The sequence below is a fragment of the Phalangium opilio genome, unplaced genomic scaffold, assembly GCF_054372755.1.
Source record: "Phalangium opilio isolate 3A_F unplaced genomic scaffold, DU_Popi_V2 ptg000217l_1, whole genome shotgun sequence".
Taxonomy (NCBI): Eukaryota; Metazoa; Arthropoda; class Arachnida; order Opiliones; family Phalangiidae; genus Phalangium; species Phalangium opilio.
In genome coordinates, this window is record NW_028324218.1 from 2,135,433 (window position 1) to 2,152,040 (window position 16,608).

General features: G+C 31.4%; 6 protein-coding genes across 7 annotated transcripts in view; 3 read left to right on the forward strand and 3 right to left on the reverse strand.

Annotated features, from left to right (window-relative positions):
* Window positions 1-6,134, forward strand: part of Myo61F (unconventional myosin 61F) — an 18,831-nt gene extending 12,697 nt beyond the window's left edge. For both annotated transcript variants that reach the window (XM_089857030.1, XM_089857031.1), the window contains exons 3-29: window positions 3-118; window positions 189-387; window positions 715-795; window positions 867-1,046; window positions 1,114-1,212; window positions 1,291-1,401; window positions 1,463-1,534; window positions 1,602-1,721; window positions 1,788-1,855; window positions 1,929-2,034; window positions 2,168-2,386; window positions 2,451-2,627; window positions 2,689-2,794; window positions 2,862-3,093; window positions 3,157-3,233; window positions 3,336-3,404; window positions 3,477-3,561; window positions 3,641-3,695; window positions 3,765-3,869; window positions 3,927-4,010; window positions 4,080-4,173; window positions 4,232-4,302; window positions 4,371-4,512; window positions 4,574-4,644; window positions 4,702-4,805; window positions 4,868-4,967; window positions 5,668-6,134. In XM_089857030.1, coding sequence (XP_089713156.1) covers window positions 3-118; window positions 189-387; window positions 715-795; window positions 867-1,046; window positions 1,114-1,212; window positions 1,291-1,401; window positions 1,463-1,534; window positions 1,602-1,721; window positions 1,788-1,855; window positions 1,929-2,034; window positions 2,168-2,386; window positions 2,451-2,627; window positions 2,689-2,794; window positions 2,862-3,093; window positions 3,157-3,233; window positions 3,336-3,404; window positions 3,477-3,561; window positions 3,641-3,695; window positions 3,765-3,869; window positions 3,927-4,010; window positions 4,080-4,173; window positions 4,232-4,302; window positions 4,371-4,512; window positions 4,574-4,644; window positions 4,702-4,805; window positions 4,868-4,967; window positions 5,668-5,685 — 2,961 coding nt within the window. In that variant the 3' untranslated portion in view covers window positions 5,686-6,134. The remainder of the gene's footprint in view (window positions 1-2; window positions 119-188; window positions 388-714; window positions 796-866; window positions 1,047-1,113; window positions 1,213-1,290; window positions 1,402-1,462; window positions 1,535-1,601; window positions 1,722-1,787; window positions 1,856-1,928; window positions 2,035-2,167; window positions 2,387-2,450; window positions 2,628-2,688; window positions 2,795-2,861; window positions 3,094-3,156; window positions 3,234-3,335; window positions 3,405-3,476; window positions 3,562-3,640; window positions 3,696-3,764; window positions 3,870-3,926; window positions 4,011-4,079; window positions 4,174-4,231; window positions 4,303-4,370; window positions 4,513-4,573; window positions 4,645-4,701; window positions 4,806-4,867; window positions 4,968-5,667) is intronic.
* On the reverse strand, window positions 6,126-6,936 carry LOC149615562 (mitochondrial import inner membrane translocase subunit Tim22). The gene is made up of 4 exons (XM_089857035.1): window positions 6,714-6,936; window positions 6,468-6,655; window positions 6,336-6,408; window positions 6,126-6,266 (listed from the first exon to the last, which is right to left on the reverse strand). The coding sequence occupies exons 1-4, from the start codon at window positions 6,928-6,930 to the stop codon at window positions 6,187-6,189; spliced, it is 558 nt and encodes a 185-aa protein (XP_089713161.1). The 5' UTR covers window positions 6,931-6,936; the 3' UTR covers window positions 6,126-6,186.
* Window positions 6,937-7,211: 275 nt separating this feature from the next.
* LOC149615563 (phospholipase A2-like) overlaps window positions 7,212-16,608 on the forward strand; it is a 35,357-nt gene continuing 25,960 nt past the window's right edge. Inside the window, exon 1 of the mRNA XM_089856932.1 lies at window positions 7,212-7,682. Within this exon, the coding sequence (XP_089713058.1) occupies window positions 7,648-7,682 (35 nt within the window). The 5' untranslated portion in view covers window positions 7,212-7,647. The remainder of the gene's footprint in view (window positions 7,683-16,608) is intronic.
* Window positions 7,814-12,335, reverse strand: LOC149615564 (innexin inx2-like). The gene is made up of 4 exons (XM_089856924.1): window positions 12,256-12,335; window positions 11,124-11,595; window positions 10,254-10,535; window positions 7,814-9,769 (listed from the first exon to the last, which is right to left on the reverse strand). The coding sequence occupies exons 2-4, from the start codon at window positions 11,481-11,483 to the stop codon at window positions 9,320-9,322; spliced, it is 1,092 nt and encodes a 363-aa protein (XP_089713050.1). The 5' UTR covers window positions 11,484-11,595; window positions 12,256-12,335; the 3' UTR covers window positions 7,814-9,319.
* On the forward strand, window positions 12,390-13,858 carry ATPsynB (ATP synthase subunit b, mitochondrial). The gene is made up of 6 exons (XM_089856936.1): window positions 12,390-12,549; window positions 12,715-12,748; window positions 12,825-12,984; window positions 13,055-13,450; window positions 13,526-13,627; window positions 13,709-13,858. Exons 1-6 carry the CDS (start codon window positions 12,516-12,518, stop codon window positions 13,766-13,768), a joined length of 786 nt encoding a protein of 261 aa, XP_089713062.1. The 5' UTR covers window positions 12,390-12,515; the 3' UTR covers window positions 13,769-13,858.
* On the reverse strand, window positions 13,917-15,163 carry Ilp7 (Insulin-like peptide 7). The gene is made up of 3 exons (XM_089856947.1): window positions 14,848-15,163; window positions 14,348-14,505; window positions 13,917-14,247 (listed from the first exon to the last, which is right to left on the reverse strand). Exons 1-3 carry the CDS (start codon window positions 14,964-14,966, stop codon window positions 14,048-14,050), a joined length of 477 nt encoding a protein of 158 aa, XP_089713073.1. The 5' UTR covers window positions 14,967-15,163; the 3' UTR covers window positions 13,917-14,047.

A 16,608-nucleotide genomic window follows, 5' to 3' on the forward strand; every position in this document is an offset into this window, starting at 1 on the left:
AGACTTACATTGGTCAAGTCTTGGTATCGGTTAACCCTTATCGTGAATTGGGTATTTACGGAAATCAATATATTGATAAATACAAGAATTATAACCTCTATGAACTTCCACCCCACGTGTACGTATAGTTAAATTAAATTAAATTATTCTACTTAAGCCTAATTGTTAATAACTTCGTCTGTAAATAGTTTTGCAATTGCGGATTCAGCTTATAAGTTAATGGTTGAAGAATGCAGAGATCAATGTATTTTAATTTCGGGGGAAAGTGGGGCCGGAAAAACCGAAGCTTCAAAAAAAGTCCTGCAATATTTAGCAGCTGCAAGTCATCATTCTGCAACAGTTGAAAGTGTTAAGGATAAGTTGTTGCAGTCTAATCCAGTTCTTGAGGTAAAGATAGGCATTTTTTGGCAATGAAGTTCATAACTTGAAGTTTGAATTTGGGTTAATTAAAAGACGAATTTCTCGATGCTGTGATTGGTCTAGACGCGAGTTTTAATTACCGTTGGATAGAGGAGAATTAGGGCTATTATATGCTCAAGGGAATTTCCAGCAATTATTGTTAAACTGAAGTTATAAAGCTGCAAAGTTGAATTCAGTTCAGGTCGCGACCCATGGAAATATAGTAGCTATTCGTACCCGTCAAGTTATGGTCTTCTAGCGCAATATCTTCGCGAGTGGGGAGTTTAATTTTAATTGAAATTAAATTTAATTAAGGCATTTGGAAACGCCAAGACTAACAAAAATGACAATTCTAGTCGATTTGGAAAATACATGGATATTGAGTTTGATTATATGGTATAATATTATAGTTAATTTAAATTTAATTGGGGTGATATTTTATATTAATTTAATAACCAACCTTCCAGGGAACGCCATTAGGTGGACATATACTTAATTATTTATTGGAAAAAAGCAGGGTTGTACATCAAAACCAGGGTGAAAGAAATTTTCATATTTTTTACCAACTCGTCATGGGAGCTGATGACGAGTTATTGAAGAAATTACAACTTAGGCGCGATCCCATGGCCTATTACTATCTCAGTCTTGTAAGTTAGATTTTAATTTAAATCTCCATTAAAGTTAATTAATTAGATTAATTAACCTTAAAAATAGGGAGATAGTCCGAATGTACCAGGATTAGACGACTCCCAACAATTTAAAATTGTTAAAAATGCGCTTAGTATTATCAACTTCACTCCCGAGGAAGAATTGGTATATACTTCGTTTGAATATTTTGTTGGACTTCTGTTTTTGGTATTTCTATTTAATTTCTATATTAATTTTAATTAGGCATTATTTTCAATTGTCGCGTCTGTGTTGCATCTTGGTAATACTGGGTTTATGGAAGATGGGGGAATGGCAACAATTGCCCAGGATAAACCCGTTAAAGCAATTGCCGAAGTAATTATTAATTGGCAATTTAATTAATTAATTTATTGTAATTAATATATTTTTTAAACAGTTATTAGGGTGTAGCGAGGATGATTTGAGGCAAGCTTTAATTAACAGAACCATCGAAGCTAATAGAGAATACGTAAGATATATTATTAATTTAATTTAATTATGTTAATTAAATTTGATCGAGTGTTTTAATTATTTAGGTTAGCACACCTTTAAATAGAGATCAAGCTATTTACGCGAGAGACGCTTTGTCTAAAGCGATTTACGAACGACTTTTCAGTTGGTTAGTTAAAAAATTAAATTCTTCTTTACACACGGATGTAAGTAATTAAATTTAATCACGATTAAGTTTAGTGTAACTTTAATCATTGTTATTATAATTATAGCAAAAGAAAAATTGCACGCTTATGGGACTTTTAGATATTTATGGATTCGAAATATTTAAAAGAAATTGGTAAGTTTTTAATATTTTAATATTTATTTTTTTTTTAATTTTAATTAATTTAATTTTTAATTATCGTAATTAGTTTCGAACAATTTTGTATTAATTATTGCAACGAAAAACTGCAACAAGTTTTTATCGAATTAACTTTAAAGTCTGAACAAGAGGAATACAGGAAAGAAGGAATTGAGGTTGGTGGTTATATTTACACGTAGCTTATGAGTTGGTAGTCTGGCTGGCTGGCGATATTTTTCGTGTTACCGCGAATTATTTTTATTATTATTTTTTTTAAATATTTCATTTTATTTAATTTTTTAATTTAAGTGGGAACCAGTTACTTATTTCAACAATAAAATTATTTGCGATTTAATTGAGGAGAGACATAAGGGAATAATATCCATTTTGGACGAGGAATGTTTGCGTCCTGGTGACGCGACTGATCGAACTTTCTTGACCAAATTAGAGACTAACATAGGGAAACACGATCACTTACAAACTTACAATACGGTTAATAATAAACTGAAGAAAGGTTTTAATAGAGACGTAAGTTAAAATTAATTAGAATTAATAGCTAATAATTTATAAAATTAATGGGGAGCATTGACAGGAATTTCGTATTGTTCATTACGCTGGTGACGTCACATACAAAGTTGACGGGTTTTTGGATAAGAACAATGACTTGTTGTTCCGAGATTTGAAGAAAGTCATGTCGGCGACTTCAAATATTATCACGAAAAGTACTTTCTTGGAAAGCGAACTTAACAGTAAACGACGACCCGAAACTGTAAATTAAATTAACTTTTTCTCCTGATTTAATTTTAATTTGATTAACATTAATTGAACAGGCTATAACGCAATTTAAATCTAGTCTGGCTCAATTAATGGAGATTTTAATGTCCAAAGAGCCTTGGTATGTTCGATGTATCAAACCAAATGACCATAAACAACCTGGTAATTAAAAATACCAAGTACTAATTAGTGTTTTTCCTACTTTAAACTTATTTTCATTAACTTTTAGCCTCTTTTGACGAGAAAATTGTCGGACATCAAGTTAAGTACTTAGGATTAATGGAGAATTTACGCGTTCGACGCGCTGGGTTCGCTTATAGAAGACCCTATGAGTTTTTCTTGGCAAGGTACAAGTGTTTGTCACCAGATACTTGGCCTAACTTTACTGGACCACCTAAAGAAGGCGTGGCTAAACTTATGACGCATATGGGATACAAAGGAGATGACTATAAGCTTGGAAAGTAAGTTAATTACAATTAAATTAATTACTTAAATACCTAATTAATAATTAAACATATTTCCAGCACCAAAATTTTTATTCGTTTTCCTAAAACGCTCTTTGAGATTGAAGACGCTTTCCAAGAACGCAAACATTATCTTGGTAAATTAATTTTAATTGAGATTAATTAATTTTAATTGAGATTAATTAATTTTAATTGAGATTAATTAATTTTAATTGAGATTAATTATGTTTTAAATTTAGCCAGTAAAATTCAAGCGCAGTACAGATGCTATGCTCAAAGGAAAAAGTACTTAAGAATGGTTGCTGCAGGTATTTATTAAATTAATTTAATTTAATCTTGATTGATTAATTAATTTTAATCGTAATTAATTTAAATTATAGTAACCATAATTGCTTGCCACTGGAAAAGAGTTTTAGCCAAACGCGTTTTGGAAAGGAGACGTTGGGCCGCTCATGTCATCCGAAAGTAAGTTTAAAATTAATGTCGATTAATTAAAATTAAAATTAATCTTAATTAAATTAATTATACCTATGTTTTCAAAAAGTTTTGTTAAGGGATTCATGACCAGACATGAACCAATTAATGAATTAAATCAAAGAGTAAGTTTTTGAAACTTGTATTTATATTTAAGTAATTTAATTTAAGTTAATCGTAATTAAATCCTGCAGTTTGTTCAATGTGTTCGCAAAGAATATTTGTTAAGACTATCGCGTAGTCTACCCAAGTCTGTTTTAGACAAATCTTGGCCAAGTGCTCCAAATTGCTGCCAAGAGGTAAGGTTCAATTTAACGTAATTTAATTATATTTAATTTTAATTAATTTTTAATCAGGCTTCAGCTAAACTTCGCGAAATTCATATGACATGGTTGGTTAGAAAATACTGCAAAAATATCACACCTGAAAGAAAAGCTTTGGTAAGTTCCATTAATTAATTAATTTAATTGAAATTAATTTTAATATTAATTATTCTAATCTTAATTAAGATGGAACTTAAAGTTCAAGCAGAGAAATTATTCAAAGGCAAGAAACAGAGTTATAAGAGGAACGTGGGTCAACCCTACAAAACTAATTGGCTAAGTAAGTACATTAAATTAAATTAATTTTAATCGCAATTAAATTTAATTAATTTTTTTAGATAATGAAGATGATTCCTTACGTCAGAATGTTTTTGAGAAAACTATTAAACCTCAAAGCGAAAAAACCATTGTAAGTTTTAATATTAAATTAAAATTAATTAAGATTAATTAAATTAAATTAAATTAAATTAATTTCAGTTTTGCATTCAAGTCACGAAATACGATCGCCATGGTTACAAACCAAGACCGCGTATTTTAATTCTAACAAACAATGCTATTTATTTATTGGACAGCAAAGATGGAAAACAAAAACATAGACTCCACTTAAACAGTATTTCTGGTAATTAATATCATTAATTACAATTAAATTTACTGTTAATTAACTTTAATTTAATTTCAAGGAATTTCCGTGAGTTCTTTATCAGATGGACTAATTGTTCTTAGGCTACCACCTGACCTTAAAAAAGACAAGGTATTTATTTGTTTTTGATATTTAATTAGGGTTAATTAACTTAATTAATTTCTTCAGGGAGATCTGATTTTGGATTGTGGAAGTCACTTAATTGAAGCTGTAGTTAAAACAGTTAAAATGTCAGGAAATAAATTAGCTGTTAAAATAGAAGAATCTAACAGGTAATTTAATTATTTTTAAATTGGTGGAAATTAATTAATTAATATTAATTTCTTTTAATTAGCATTAATCATAACATGACCAATGGAAAACAGGGGCATATTGAATTCAGTCAAGGGCAACAAAATTCAATTGCAAAGGGAAAGAATGGACAATTAATTGTGGTATGGTTAATTAATTTTGAATTAATCCCAAGTGTAGGCTAATTTTAACCTGGCTTTCAGTGAAAATCTAATAATTTTATCATCTTAATTAATTTAATATTTAGCTCTAAACTAATTAAACCTACCATCTTAATTATTTAAATTAATTTAGCCCTAAATTAATTAATCCCATCATCTTAATTAATTTGGCTCTAAATTTAATAATTAATCCCATCATCTTAATTAATTTGGCTCTAAATTTATTAATTAATCCCATCATCTCAATTAATTAATTTGGCTCTAAATTTATTAATTAATACCATCATCTCAATTAATTAATCTGGCTCTAAATTTATTAATTAATCCCATCATCTCAATTAATTAATTTAGCTCTAAAGCTATTAATTAATCCCATCATCTCAATTAATTAATTTAGCTCTAAAGCTATTAATTAATCCCATCATCTCAATTAATTAATTTAGCTCTTAAGTTATTAATTAATCCCATCATCTTAATTAATTTGGCTCTAAAGTTATTAATTAATCCCATCATCTTAATTAATTTGGCTCTAAATTTATTAATTAATCCCATCATCTTAATTAATTTGGCTCTAAATTTATTAGTTAATCCCATCTTAATTAATTTGGATTTAAGATAAGTTAATCAAAATTAATTTACCTCTAAATTAATTCATTTTATCATCTTGATTAATTAATTTCAGATATCAGTAGCACAATAAAACGTTTTAATTAACGTTTACTTGTACTTAAAAAAAAATCAATCATTAACACAAGCAATATTAATGGATGCCATGTTGTGCCTTTTGCCAAATTTTTCACTCAACAAACAAACAAACAAACAAACACACCAATTTTTGTTTTTGTTTTTGTTTTTTTTTCTTATAATTTTAATTGTCAAATAATCTATGTTTAAACCAAAATGAAATTGATTGCCTTGTTGGCTGTGATAATCGACGTTTTTAAATTTTAATGACAAACAAACAAATAAACAAAAAACTTGTAAGTAAACAAACAAAAACTTATATTTTATGCAAATATTTTGAACCAGCCGCCTTTTAGAAAATTGTCTAGTCAAAAAGACAACTGTTTTCGCGAAATTTCACGGAATATTGAGTGTTTTTCAGCCCCCAATTAATTTTAATTAAATAAATGTCAAATATCTAATTAATATTTATTTTTAATTACAATAATATTTATTTATTTATTTACATAAATTTCAGTTAATGTCTAAAATAATAATCAATTGCAGTTGAAAATGCTGCAAAAACTGCAGCACCAAATAAACCAGCTTTAACTCCAGCTGAAAACGTTAATTAATTAAATTAATTAATCTCAGGTAATTACTTGGATTAATAATAAAGTTAATTACCTCTTAGGCCTAACATTCCACCAGTAACAGCTCCAGCCATTGTACCATTTTTCCAATCAGATTTTCCCCGATGCTGCAAAGAAAAGTAAGTTAAATTAAATAATAATTAAAGATTAATTAGTGGTTAATTACGCTTTCAATGACGCATTCCGTCGCCGCGAACATAGCTCCAATTATTCCAAAATTTTTAGCATAGGATAATGTTTTTAACTTCATGTCCGTTAAAACCATCCTAACTGTTTGTTTTTCCGGAGTTATAGCGCTTAAATTAGGGTCAACACTTGCGGAAAATAAGCCAATAGCACCGCCCAATGCGAAACCTTAATTAAATTATATTAATTAAGATATTTAATTACGATTAAACGCGTTTAAACTTACCTAAAACACCACTCATGGCTGTTTTGAATCCGCAACTTTCAAAGGCATTTTCTACCATTATTTCTTCTTTAGTTTTAAATTTGTGAGGTGCTACTGAAACTGGCATTATTATATTTTCACGGATTCTCTTATTTCCTCCAATTAAGTAATTAGTTAATTCACTAATATTTAAATTTGGATCCACTACCGGGTTTGGTTCGCTCGTGTTCGACGCCATTTTTAAAGAAATTTGCAGAGTTACCAGTGCCAGTTTCCCCGCGGCTTTAATAATGCAAAATTATACCAATTTTTTAATACTTTATTTACAATCAAAATTTATATTAATTAAATTACAAACAAACTAATTATACATTAAGGCGTAATTAATTTTATTTTTAATTTGTTTAAAATTTTATGAGCTTCCAACGTTTATTCATAGATGTCAATAAAATCGTATAAACCGGCCGTTGTATTTTAAAATCACGTGACTGCTTCTCGGCCAATCAGAGTACTCGGGAAATTTTCATTGTGAGCGGTTAGAATGACTGTTCTTAAGTAAAATTAAACCTAATTTAAATTAATTTAGATAATTAAAATGGTGCCTAATTGGATAATTATCATTGAACGCGCTATTTTGAGTGAAAATTAACGTAAATCAAGCCTTGTCACGACGTAAAAATGTGTGAGCTAGTGCCGGTTTTGAAGTTAGGCTTAGCGAAAGCTATAACTTAGGTCATGAACTTTGTTATCAAGTAATGGCCGTCAAAGGATGATCGTTTCTACCAAAACCTTTTAAAAAACAATTATTAAAAGACGAAAAAACTGTTTTAAAGTGAACTTTTACTATTATAACGTGAACTATTACTATAATGAAGACTTCAATCAACATATTTGTGTTTCTACATGGATTAATTCCACAAACACTATGGATTAATTCTACAAACACTATGGATTAATGCGAACTTCACCTGCTGGATTCAACAAGTCGCAGTAAGTAAACCTTTTTAAAGTGCTCTTGTTTTGTGGCTTTGTGACGTCCCTGTGCTTTTCTGTGAACAACAAAGCTTTCACCAGATCTTATAAAGTAAAAATAGGTGTAGAACACAAGTACAAACACAAAATTATACCAAAAAACACTTTTATTTATTATCAAAACTGGGTAAAATTTGTCAAAAATTTTCACATTAGTTATTTGAACATCACTAGACCATCACATTAGGTAGAAAATATGACAAATTTGTCATTACGGTCATAAATTAGATTAATTAAAAAAAACAAACAAATCACACTTAACTAACTAGACCATCAAACACTACTGATATATATATATATAGGTTTATTTGTAAATTTTAATTATAAAAGTCGTTTAAAATGCCCTTAAAAGTACAAAGAACATACAATTTTTCCGAAAAAGAAATATTTTTAAGGCACAAATTTTTAGGTTATTTGCATATTAATTACATAGATATAAAAATCTTTGGGAGGTTATTTTTTATTTTTTTTAATAATATTTGGGGGAATGTTATTTAAAGAAATGAACTAGATTTAAATGAACTCATTTGCATTGATATTAACTGGTTTTGATCTAAGTACATTTGTTGAACTTGAACTGGTTATCGGATAATTCAATTCAGACTATAGTATTTTGAGACAATTACCCATATAGACTTAGGGTTTTTTTTTTGTGAACATCGTTATATGGTAATTAGAGCAAGTTTAATGTTAATTAAACTGGTTTTTTTGGGCCCCTTGGGTTGGGTAATAATTTTATTTCAAGAAATTTTATGCATCGTCACAGAAATAAGGCGGTATTTTTTTTGAGGTTTATTTGAATTATTCATTAGTACGAAACTGGGTTAATTAGTGATTAGCTAATTATTTCCCTTATTTATTGAAAAATATTTCGGTTTACCGATGAATTGCAGTAAAGAGATGGGAATGTGAAATTTGAAAAACAACTTATTTTCATTGGAAAATATTAGCTAATACTATAAACTAATCAACCAATAATTAAAAATTGAACTAATTATAAAAATTAATATTTTAAAAAAAATCAACTCAAATAAATTTTTTTTAAAAAAAAAAAACGGAAATCTTAATCTAAACAAATTAACTAAAAAAAAACGTTAAAATTAAACTCTAACTATTAAAGAAAACACGCAATAAAAACATCTAATTATTTTTTGATAAGCCGATCATATATAATGATCATTAGGAAAAAAATATTTATTGTTAGTTCAATTTTGTGTAAAAAACATTTTAAGTTATACGTCTTCGACAAAGCTTTTTTTTTTTTTTTTTTTTTTTTGAAATTCTGACGTATTTATAATTATAATTATAAAGCCTACAGACCTTGACTAAACTGAAAATATCACTTAATTAATTAATAAGTTAATTAACTTAAAATTAATTTAGATTTGTAGATTAATTAATATGTTACAAAAATATAAATATTGTGACGAAAAATTGTTTTTTTTTTTGGTAGAAAACAAATTATTATGAAAAAAGAACGAAAATAATTATATGAGACTCGGGTGGGCTTTTAATTAGAAACTACGTAATATTCAAATTAAATTTATAGTAGGCTAATTTAAGGGCTCAATTTGGGCCTCAAAATCGGACCAATTTTAAACATTACACGTCTTCCTATTCTTCAAAAGTTTAGCAACTTCGGCAACAACTTCCCGATAATGTATTGGATCCATATTCTTAGCCAGTAAATAAAATACTAACCAATCACTGAGCTTACACTTGCTCGTTATGAGCCTTAAATGAGCCTTATTGGCTAATCTAGCCCGGGCATAAAGGCTTAATAATCTCAAAGGCGGAAAGAAAATATAGGCTATTCTATAAATAACCACAGAAATAGACAAAATAGCCAAACAAACGAACCAAAACCATAAGAAAATGTAGATTTTCTCGTTTATAATGTTGATTGGAAGAATGCATAGAGTGTCAATCTTTTGAATGTCGCCAGAGGACCCAAAATAATGGAAGAGACATTTAGTTAAGCGGGGGAAGACACGGACCATAGGGTCATAACGAACTCCAATATCCCATTCGGCAAATGAAATAACCTATTATAAAAATTTTAAATCTAATAATTAATTACGGGCATAAGTTTATAAGTGATATGTTCGCTCCATAAGTATGATATGCACTACCTATACTTTGTCGTAATGCTACTGAGAGACTTACAGCTCGAGATAACTAGTTCGACTCAAGGAGAACGACGGAAGCGAGTCAATTGAAGTCCTAAGTACACTCGGTGCATGGTGGTTAATTAATTTTGCAGATAGGACCTATTTCCATCTAGGCACTCCTATTTAGTCTGCATTACTAAGCCCCCTTTGACAGCAGCGCCCCACTCACTGCAGGCCTCCCTCGCTCGCTTTACCTCCTCGAATCTATGACCTACCTCACTCACTCACTCACTCACTTCCAAATTACAAGCCCTTCAGTTTGTCATGACCAGAGATTAATTAAACAAACTTATGGAGAGAACCTAACATATCACTTATAAACTTATGTTATGGGGTTAGGTGGTGTGGGGAAACTTACATCAATTCCGTAAGTGATGAAATTTCCGCCCAAGAATTTGTTCATGAGGAACATTTGTCCAATCACGTTTACCACGTTTAAAATTTCGGCTACGAAGTATCCAAAGAAATAGACTGAGGTAGAATTCTCGATATTATTGGCCAAGTAATTGGCCAATAGTTTTTTGTTGTTTTCACGGTTTTCGGGGTCGATTATAGCCAGATTGAGATTCATAACCAAGTGTCTTACGCGACCACTTTCAATTGATTTCCAAAAATAATGTGGAATGTAGAATAAAATGGCCTGAAAAGGGTTCATGTTACGGTGTAAGAAAATGTCAAATTTCTTACTGGGGTTTTGAATTCCGATTTTCTATCATAATTGGCTCTAAATTCGCGTTTATAAGTTATACTTTGAGTTTGGGAGATTTTAATTAAAAATTGTAGGGGATTATACAAAAAGGACTTAATTATAATTAAATTAGTACTCCTGACGTCATCAGCTTTGATTTAAGTATTGACATGCCATATTTTCTACGAAAATCAACGCGAAACATTGTAATGACGTGTTTACAAGCTATTCTTTAAGATTGGGAGATTTTAAAAAGGGTAGTTGGGAGTATATAAATATGAATAGGACTTAATTATAATTAAATTAGTACTCCTGACGTCATTAGCTTTGATTTAAGTACTCACATGCCATATTTTTAAGAATAAAAAAAATTCGCGGTGACTTTAGCGACCTCTATTAAAATAGGTGTCGCTGAAGTCAACGCCGCGAGCTTAACTTTAAATCCTTAATAACTTCTTTAATTATCATCCGATTTTGATGAAATTTGTTTTAATTTAAAGCTAAAAACAAGCTCTATCGTAATAAAAAATCAAATCTTACCTGGAAGAAAAGGGTGAAGCACACCCATTGATAATATCCATGATACACCCTATCATCGTTTTTCTCAGTTTTTTTCACACCAGGGTAAGGCACTTCGTCACCGACTTTAAGTTCCCACGCTTGTTCGATACTGAACGTAGTATGCACCCAACAAAAATTATCCAATAGCTTACGTTCCAATGAATCTTTGTACGTTATGCAATCAATAGGGTCACCGACAAATTGCTTGGCTGTTACTAATATACTACAGGCAATAAGCGCGGCTGTAGTAACTTTGTAATGCAATCGAAAAATACTGTTGTCCACCACGATATCTTTGCGTTTTAAACATCCCTTAATGGACTCTAATAACTTATACATTTTTACTCGTTTTTAAATCTAAAAAATGCTTAGTGAAACGCGAAAAATACGCTAACATTATTAAAAATAACGTTGGGTTTGTTAAATCGTTGAACGACCTTCGTGAAACGTACTAGAAATGAAAGAAATGGACATGGTTGGGTTACTTTCCAGCTCCTATAAGTTTAGACACCTGCTTCATTTAAGGTTACTGATAGATCAAACGTACTAACTTAACAGGATATTTGCTAACGGGAAATGAATGACTCGGTCTGATGAACTCAAATCTGGTTTTATTTTTCTCTCTCTACTGACTCTCCCCTCTTTTTTTGTTTGGGGGGTTTTTGAGGACGAAGCTAAAATAATGAATGCAGCTGCCTTTACATACATAGCAGTCTAAATTATTATAATTATAATAAGACACCCTTATGTCTGTCTGAGTGACGTAGTAGAAAAAAATCCTCCGCAAATTTTCAAGCCCACCTCCTCACGAATTATTGTAAAGACGAAAATCCCTCAGGGTTAGACTAATGATACTAAGAAGAAATTTTTATCTACACCCACTGCTTTCTTATTTCTTTTATAATTCCGGAACCAAATCTGGTTTTTTAACCCTTTTTATCCCCTCTTGTACATCTAAGATGACCAGATTAAGAATTAACTCGTTTTTTAATCATATTCGCGCTTTTTTACATTAAAATTACGTTAATTGATGATTTAATCAACGTTTTAAAGTCACAAAATGACAAAAAGGCTTAACTGTCAAAGGTTATAACGTTTTAAATGTACTTACAAATTTCGCGCGAGACGCTAATCGACGCTCCGATGTTGCGATTGCGTCATCTATATTTTTATCATTTTATTGGTCGATAGATGACGCCCTAATCGTAGATCCCACCTCTTCTGAAGGAACTAGAATTTTACGAACCGTACTGAACTGAACTTGCCCGGTCAAAGTCGGGGAAAGGTCGTACGCAACTTTTTACTGGCGTGGACTTTAAATTTGTTTAAAATTAATTTTAACTAATTAGTCGGTGATTTTAATAATCGAAAATGCTTTCCCGACTCGCCCCAGCCATGAAAATTGGTATGATATTTATTTAAGAACAATAATATAAGGATTTAGGCCAAAAAACGACGAATTTTGCTAAGCCTTGGCTTAACGTTTTTGACTTTGGTGCTTACCTTGGGGGGTTGGCTACCGAGTTAATGACAAATTAAGTTAATAATGTTAATTATTATTATCTAATAGGCTCTTCTAGCCTGAAAACTGTAATGCCACTACGGTATGTAACTTTAAAATACTCGTATTTAGTAGTTTTAGCTTTGTTAAGGTTATGTTTATAAATATCTTTGATGCAGAGTTGCTAGTACCAACTCTCCCGCTATTTCTGCTATTCCATCAAACCTCCCGACTAAGCAAGAAGGACCCGAAAGGGATTTAGTTAATTTTCCACGACCCAAGCAGCCTGCTCATCCAGGCAAAGTTAGATTAGCCTTTGTCCCTGAGGAATGGTTTCAGGTTGGGTCCCATTTACAAGTTACAACTTTAGATTAGCTTGAAGTCTATTAACAATGACAAAAATTGTTAGTTTTTTTACAAAAAAACTGGCGTAACTGGTCCATACGTCTTCGGAGCTGGTTTAACCACTTACCTTTTGAGTAAAGAAATCTGGGTTATTGAACACGAGTTCTGGAATGCGGTATCGCTTTTCATTTTGCTTGGTTATGGGATTAAGAAGTTTGGGCCCCAAGTTGCTGTTTATCTCGATAAAGAAATTGATAAAGAGGTTGAGGAACTGACCGAGGGTCAGAAACAAGCTGTTAAAAATTATCAGGATTCAATTGAAAGTGAAAAGACCGAGCAATGGAGAGCTAAAGGTCAAACTATCTTGTTTGATGCTAAAAAAGAGAATGTAGCTTTGCAATTAGAAGCTGAGTATAGAAAGAGGGTTATGACTACCTACCTAGAAGTTAAAAAACGTTTGGTACGTTTAAATTAATCTTTTGCAATCAAATTTGGATTTGGATTTGGGCCTTACCAATTTTAATTATGTTAAAAGGACTACCAAGTTATGATTATTAATGCCAAGAGACAGGCTGAACATAACCATTTGGCTAACTGGGTTTACGGTCAAGTTTTGAGTAGCATTACTTCACAACAGGTTAATATCTACTACCTTTAAATATATTTAAAGTTTTTTAAAGGGATTGTGACACAATTTACATTCCTGTTTGTTTCATAGGAGGCTGACACTCTTAAACAATGCATTGTTGATTTGAAAGCTTTGGCCGCTAAAGCCTAAATTAAATTTAAATTGGTTTAATGTTAATTAGGCGAGAGATAAACACTCTGTATATAATAAAATACAAAAATAAAATAAGTGTCTAGAAAATGTGTTTTTATTTTGGTTTGGTCTAAAATTGACCTAAAATAAATTTGATTACATTAAAAGTTTTTCAACATTATTTTATTCCCAAAAATTACAGTTTCCGAACTTCTGTTATTTGGTTTGAATACTTTTTTTTGGTTCAACAGTGATATCTAATTTGTTAATTAATAGCAACTTTGATATATATATATATTATGTTCTAACTCTTCTATTTGCTGGACAATATTCCGCGTATTCTTCCCATGAACAACCTGTTGTTCCATGACAACACTCGTCTATTATACCCCTTTTCATGGCAGCTTGAGAACTCTCTTGAGTTCGTTTTAAACGACTGGGAATGGCATTACCCAAAAAGTTGAACGCCTTAGTCGCTGGTATGAAGGGGTACATACCTGTTAGGGAGGTTATGAAATTGTTACTTCTGTCTGTCTGTCTGTGTAGGTTTTTCTTAAGGTCTATTTCAGTCAAGGGTAGTTATTAGTTAAGGCTTACCAACTTCGGGGGAACCATTATGACCAGCACTTGGGAAGCTCTTTTTATCTAGTTTATATATATCTTTCTCGCAAACCCAGTCCATGTGAACTAAGAGGTCTTGATAACATCTACGATGTTTTTCTATATGCCATAATGCCCTCCAATCAGCGTTGCTCCTGAAAAAAATACGGCCATTATCCCATGTCCCTTGGGTGTCGTAAATCGTAAACCAGTCTGTCTAAAAATCGAGGGGTAATTCACTAACGTGTATTTGTTCGTGATACAAAATTTCGTTGATTTTACAACAAAATAACGATTTAAAATTAATATTATCATTTAATTGTGCGAAATTTTATTTCAGTAGTGAATTACCCCTCGGTTAAACCGTTGCGAATTCATTGGTAACATTTATGATAAATTTAAATTGAAGCTTGTAAACTGAAGTACTTGAAAACTCTTCAAAGTATCCATTGAAACGCAATTACTAAGAAAATAAACCACAACTTTCAATTACTTACCTTGTTCTAAATACATTCTGCCAAGCGGGGTCAATTTCGGATTCTACCAAACAAACAAACATGAAAAAACAAAACGCGGCTCCCATTCTTTTATAAACAACCTCTTCCATCATCAACATTGTCCAATTAATCAAAATAACTTTAGATTGAAACGCGATAAAATTATCTCCAGAACTCCATGGACATTTCGCAAGTACTTGTCACTAAACTAGTGTCCCTAAGGATAAGAGCCCGCGACGCGGTCACCTCTCGGTTCCTCAACCTGAAAAGACCTGGTTGGGGATAAAATCCCTGGCTTTATAATGTTTATACATAGACAAAAGATAGCTGCAACCCACGGTGTATTTACCAAGACATTCTGCCCTTCTACGATGGTAACCCCACCCATTCAATCGCATTATGTCTTAGGAGTTGTTAAGCTTCCAGATTAAGTTCGGGACATACCTGTGGCGGCGGCGACAGGGTCTTTGATATTCTTCTTGTGTAATGTCGCTTAAACTGAAAGAAAAACACATTTTTATATTTGTTCTGAATGAATTTTAAATTATCTAAAACCCCTTTTGAATATTCATATATTTTAAGCGTCATTTCATTAGCGATTTAATCCACTTTAATATGCAAATTAAACTCCTAATCCTAATTAAACTTGTATGTTTATTTTGGAAAACGTGTTTTCTTCGCTCACCAAATCTATTTTAAGGTTTAACTGACATTCTTCTCTATAAAATTTAGGAATTTAGTGACTTTTTGTCTATAAATAAATTTGGTAGTTGGATTTCAACGAATCACTCGCTGTGTTAATCCCGGTTAGAAAATCAAACCCACGTTTCTGTTGTAGATCGATATTTTCCTTATAAAAACTAAATAAGAATTCGGTGCTGTTAGAGTTACATAATACACGCGGCCATTTTTCATTATTTATTTATTTATTTACAAGATGTACATTGATTTACATTTAATTTTAAATAAGTGACTGTGATTTAAACTAATTTACTTTCAAACGTAAATACGTGAGACATTTTTTCAGTTGTGTTTCTTTCTTTGTTTGTTATTTACAATTATTAGATGTTGATGCAAAATATTGATATTTGTGATAACCAACAACCGTGAAAACAGCACATTTTGGCCCAAGCTTCGGCTATTTCTTCCGCTGTCAATTTGTTCATTCTTTTTCGGAAATCTGTCGTTTAAAAGAGCGTTACTTTTGTTAATCAGCCTTATATGGTTGGAATGTATGAATCTACTAGGAATAATTGCGTAGCCATCCATTTTAACTCAACGTATCTAGGGAGGATTTTCTAGGAGGAGCTAGACTGAGTTTTACCTAGCTGCCCCTGTTGCACGTGCGCCTGTCTAGGACCTCGCGTTGGTATTATGCAACAAATGAAATCACACTGTTAGAAAGACGCCATCAGAGGCATGACGCGTTAGTTAGTTCTCAAGCCCGGTTTACCCACAAAACCCAAATTCATAGAAATTAACATGGCTACACAAAGATTCCTATTACCTGTATGCATTCGTCTTTCAAACGATGAAGTAACTTATAAGTAATGCGAATTATACTTACGTTTTCGCCACGTGGCTCTGGTAGCCCTTGGGTCAGGGTCGGTCACGTGACAACTGTCCGATTTGGCCCGTTCCCACTCATACGATGAGCAGATTTGAAGCCATTTGTCAGGCGTTGATTCGGACATGACCGTGAACACCAGTAAAATAACCGTAGCGCTAATGGCGACTTTGTAAATTGGAGCCATGATCTTG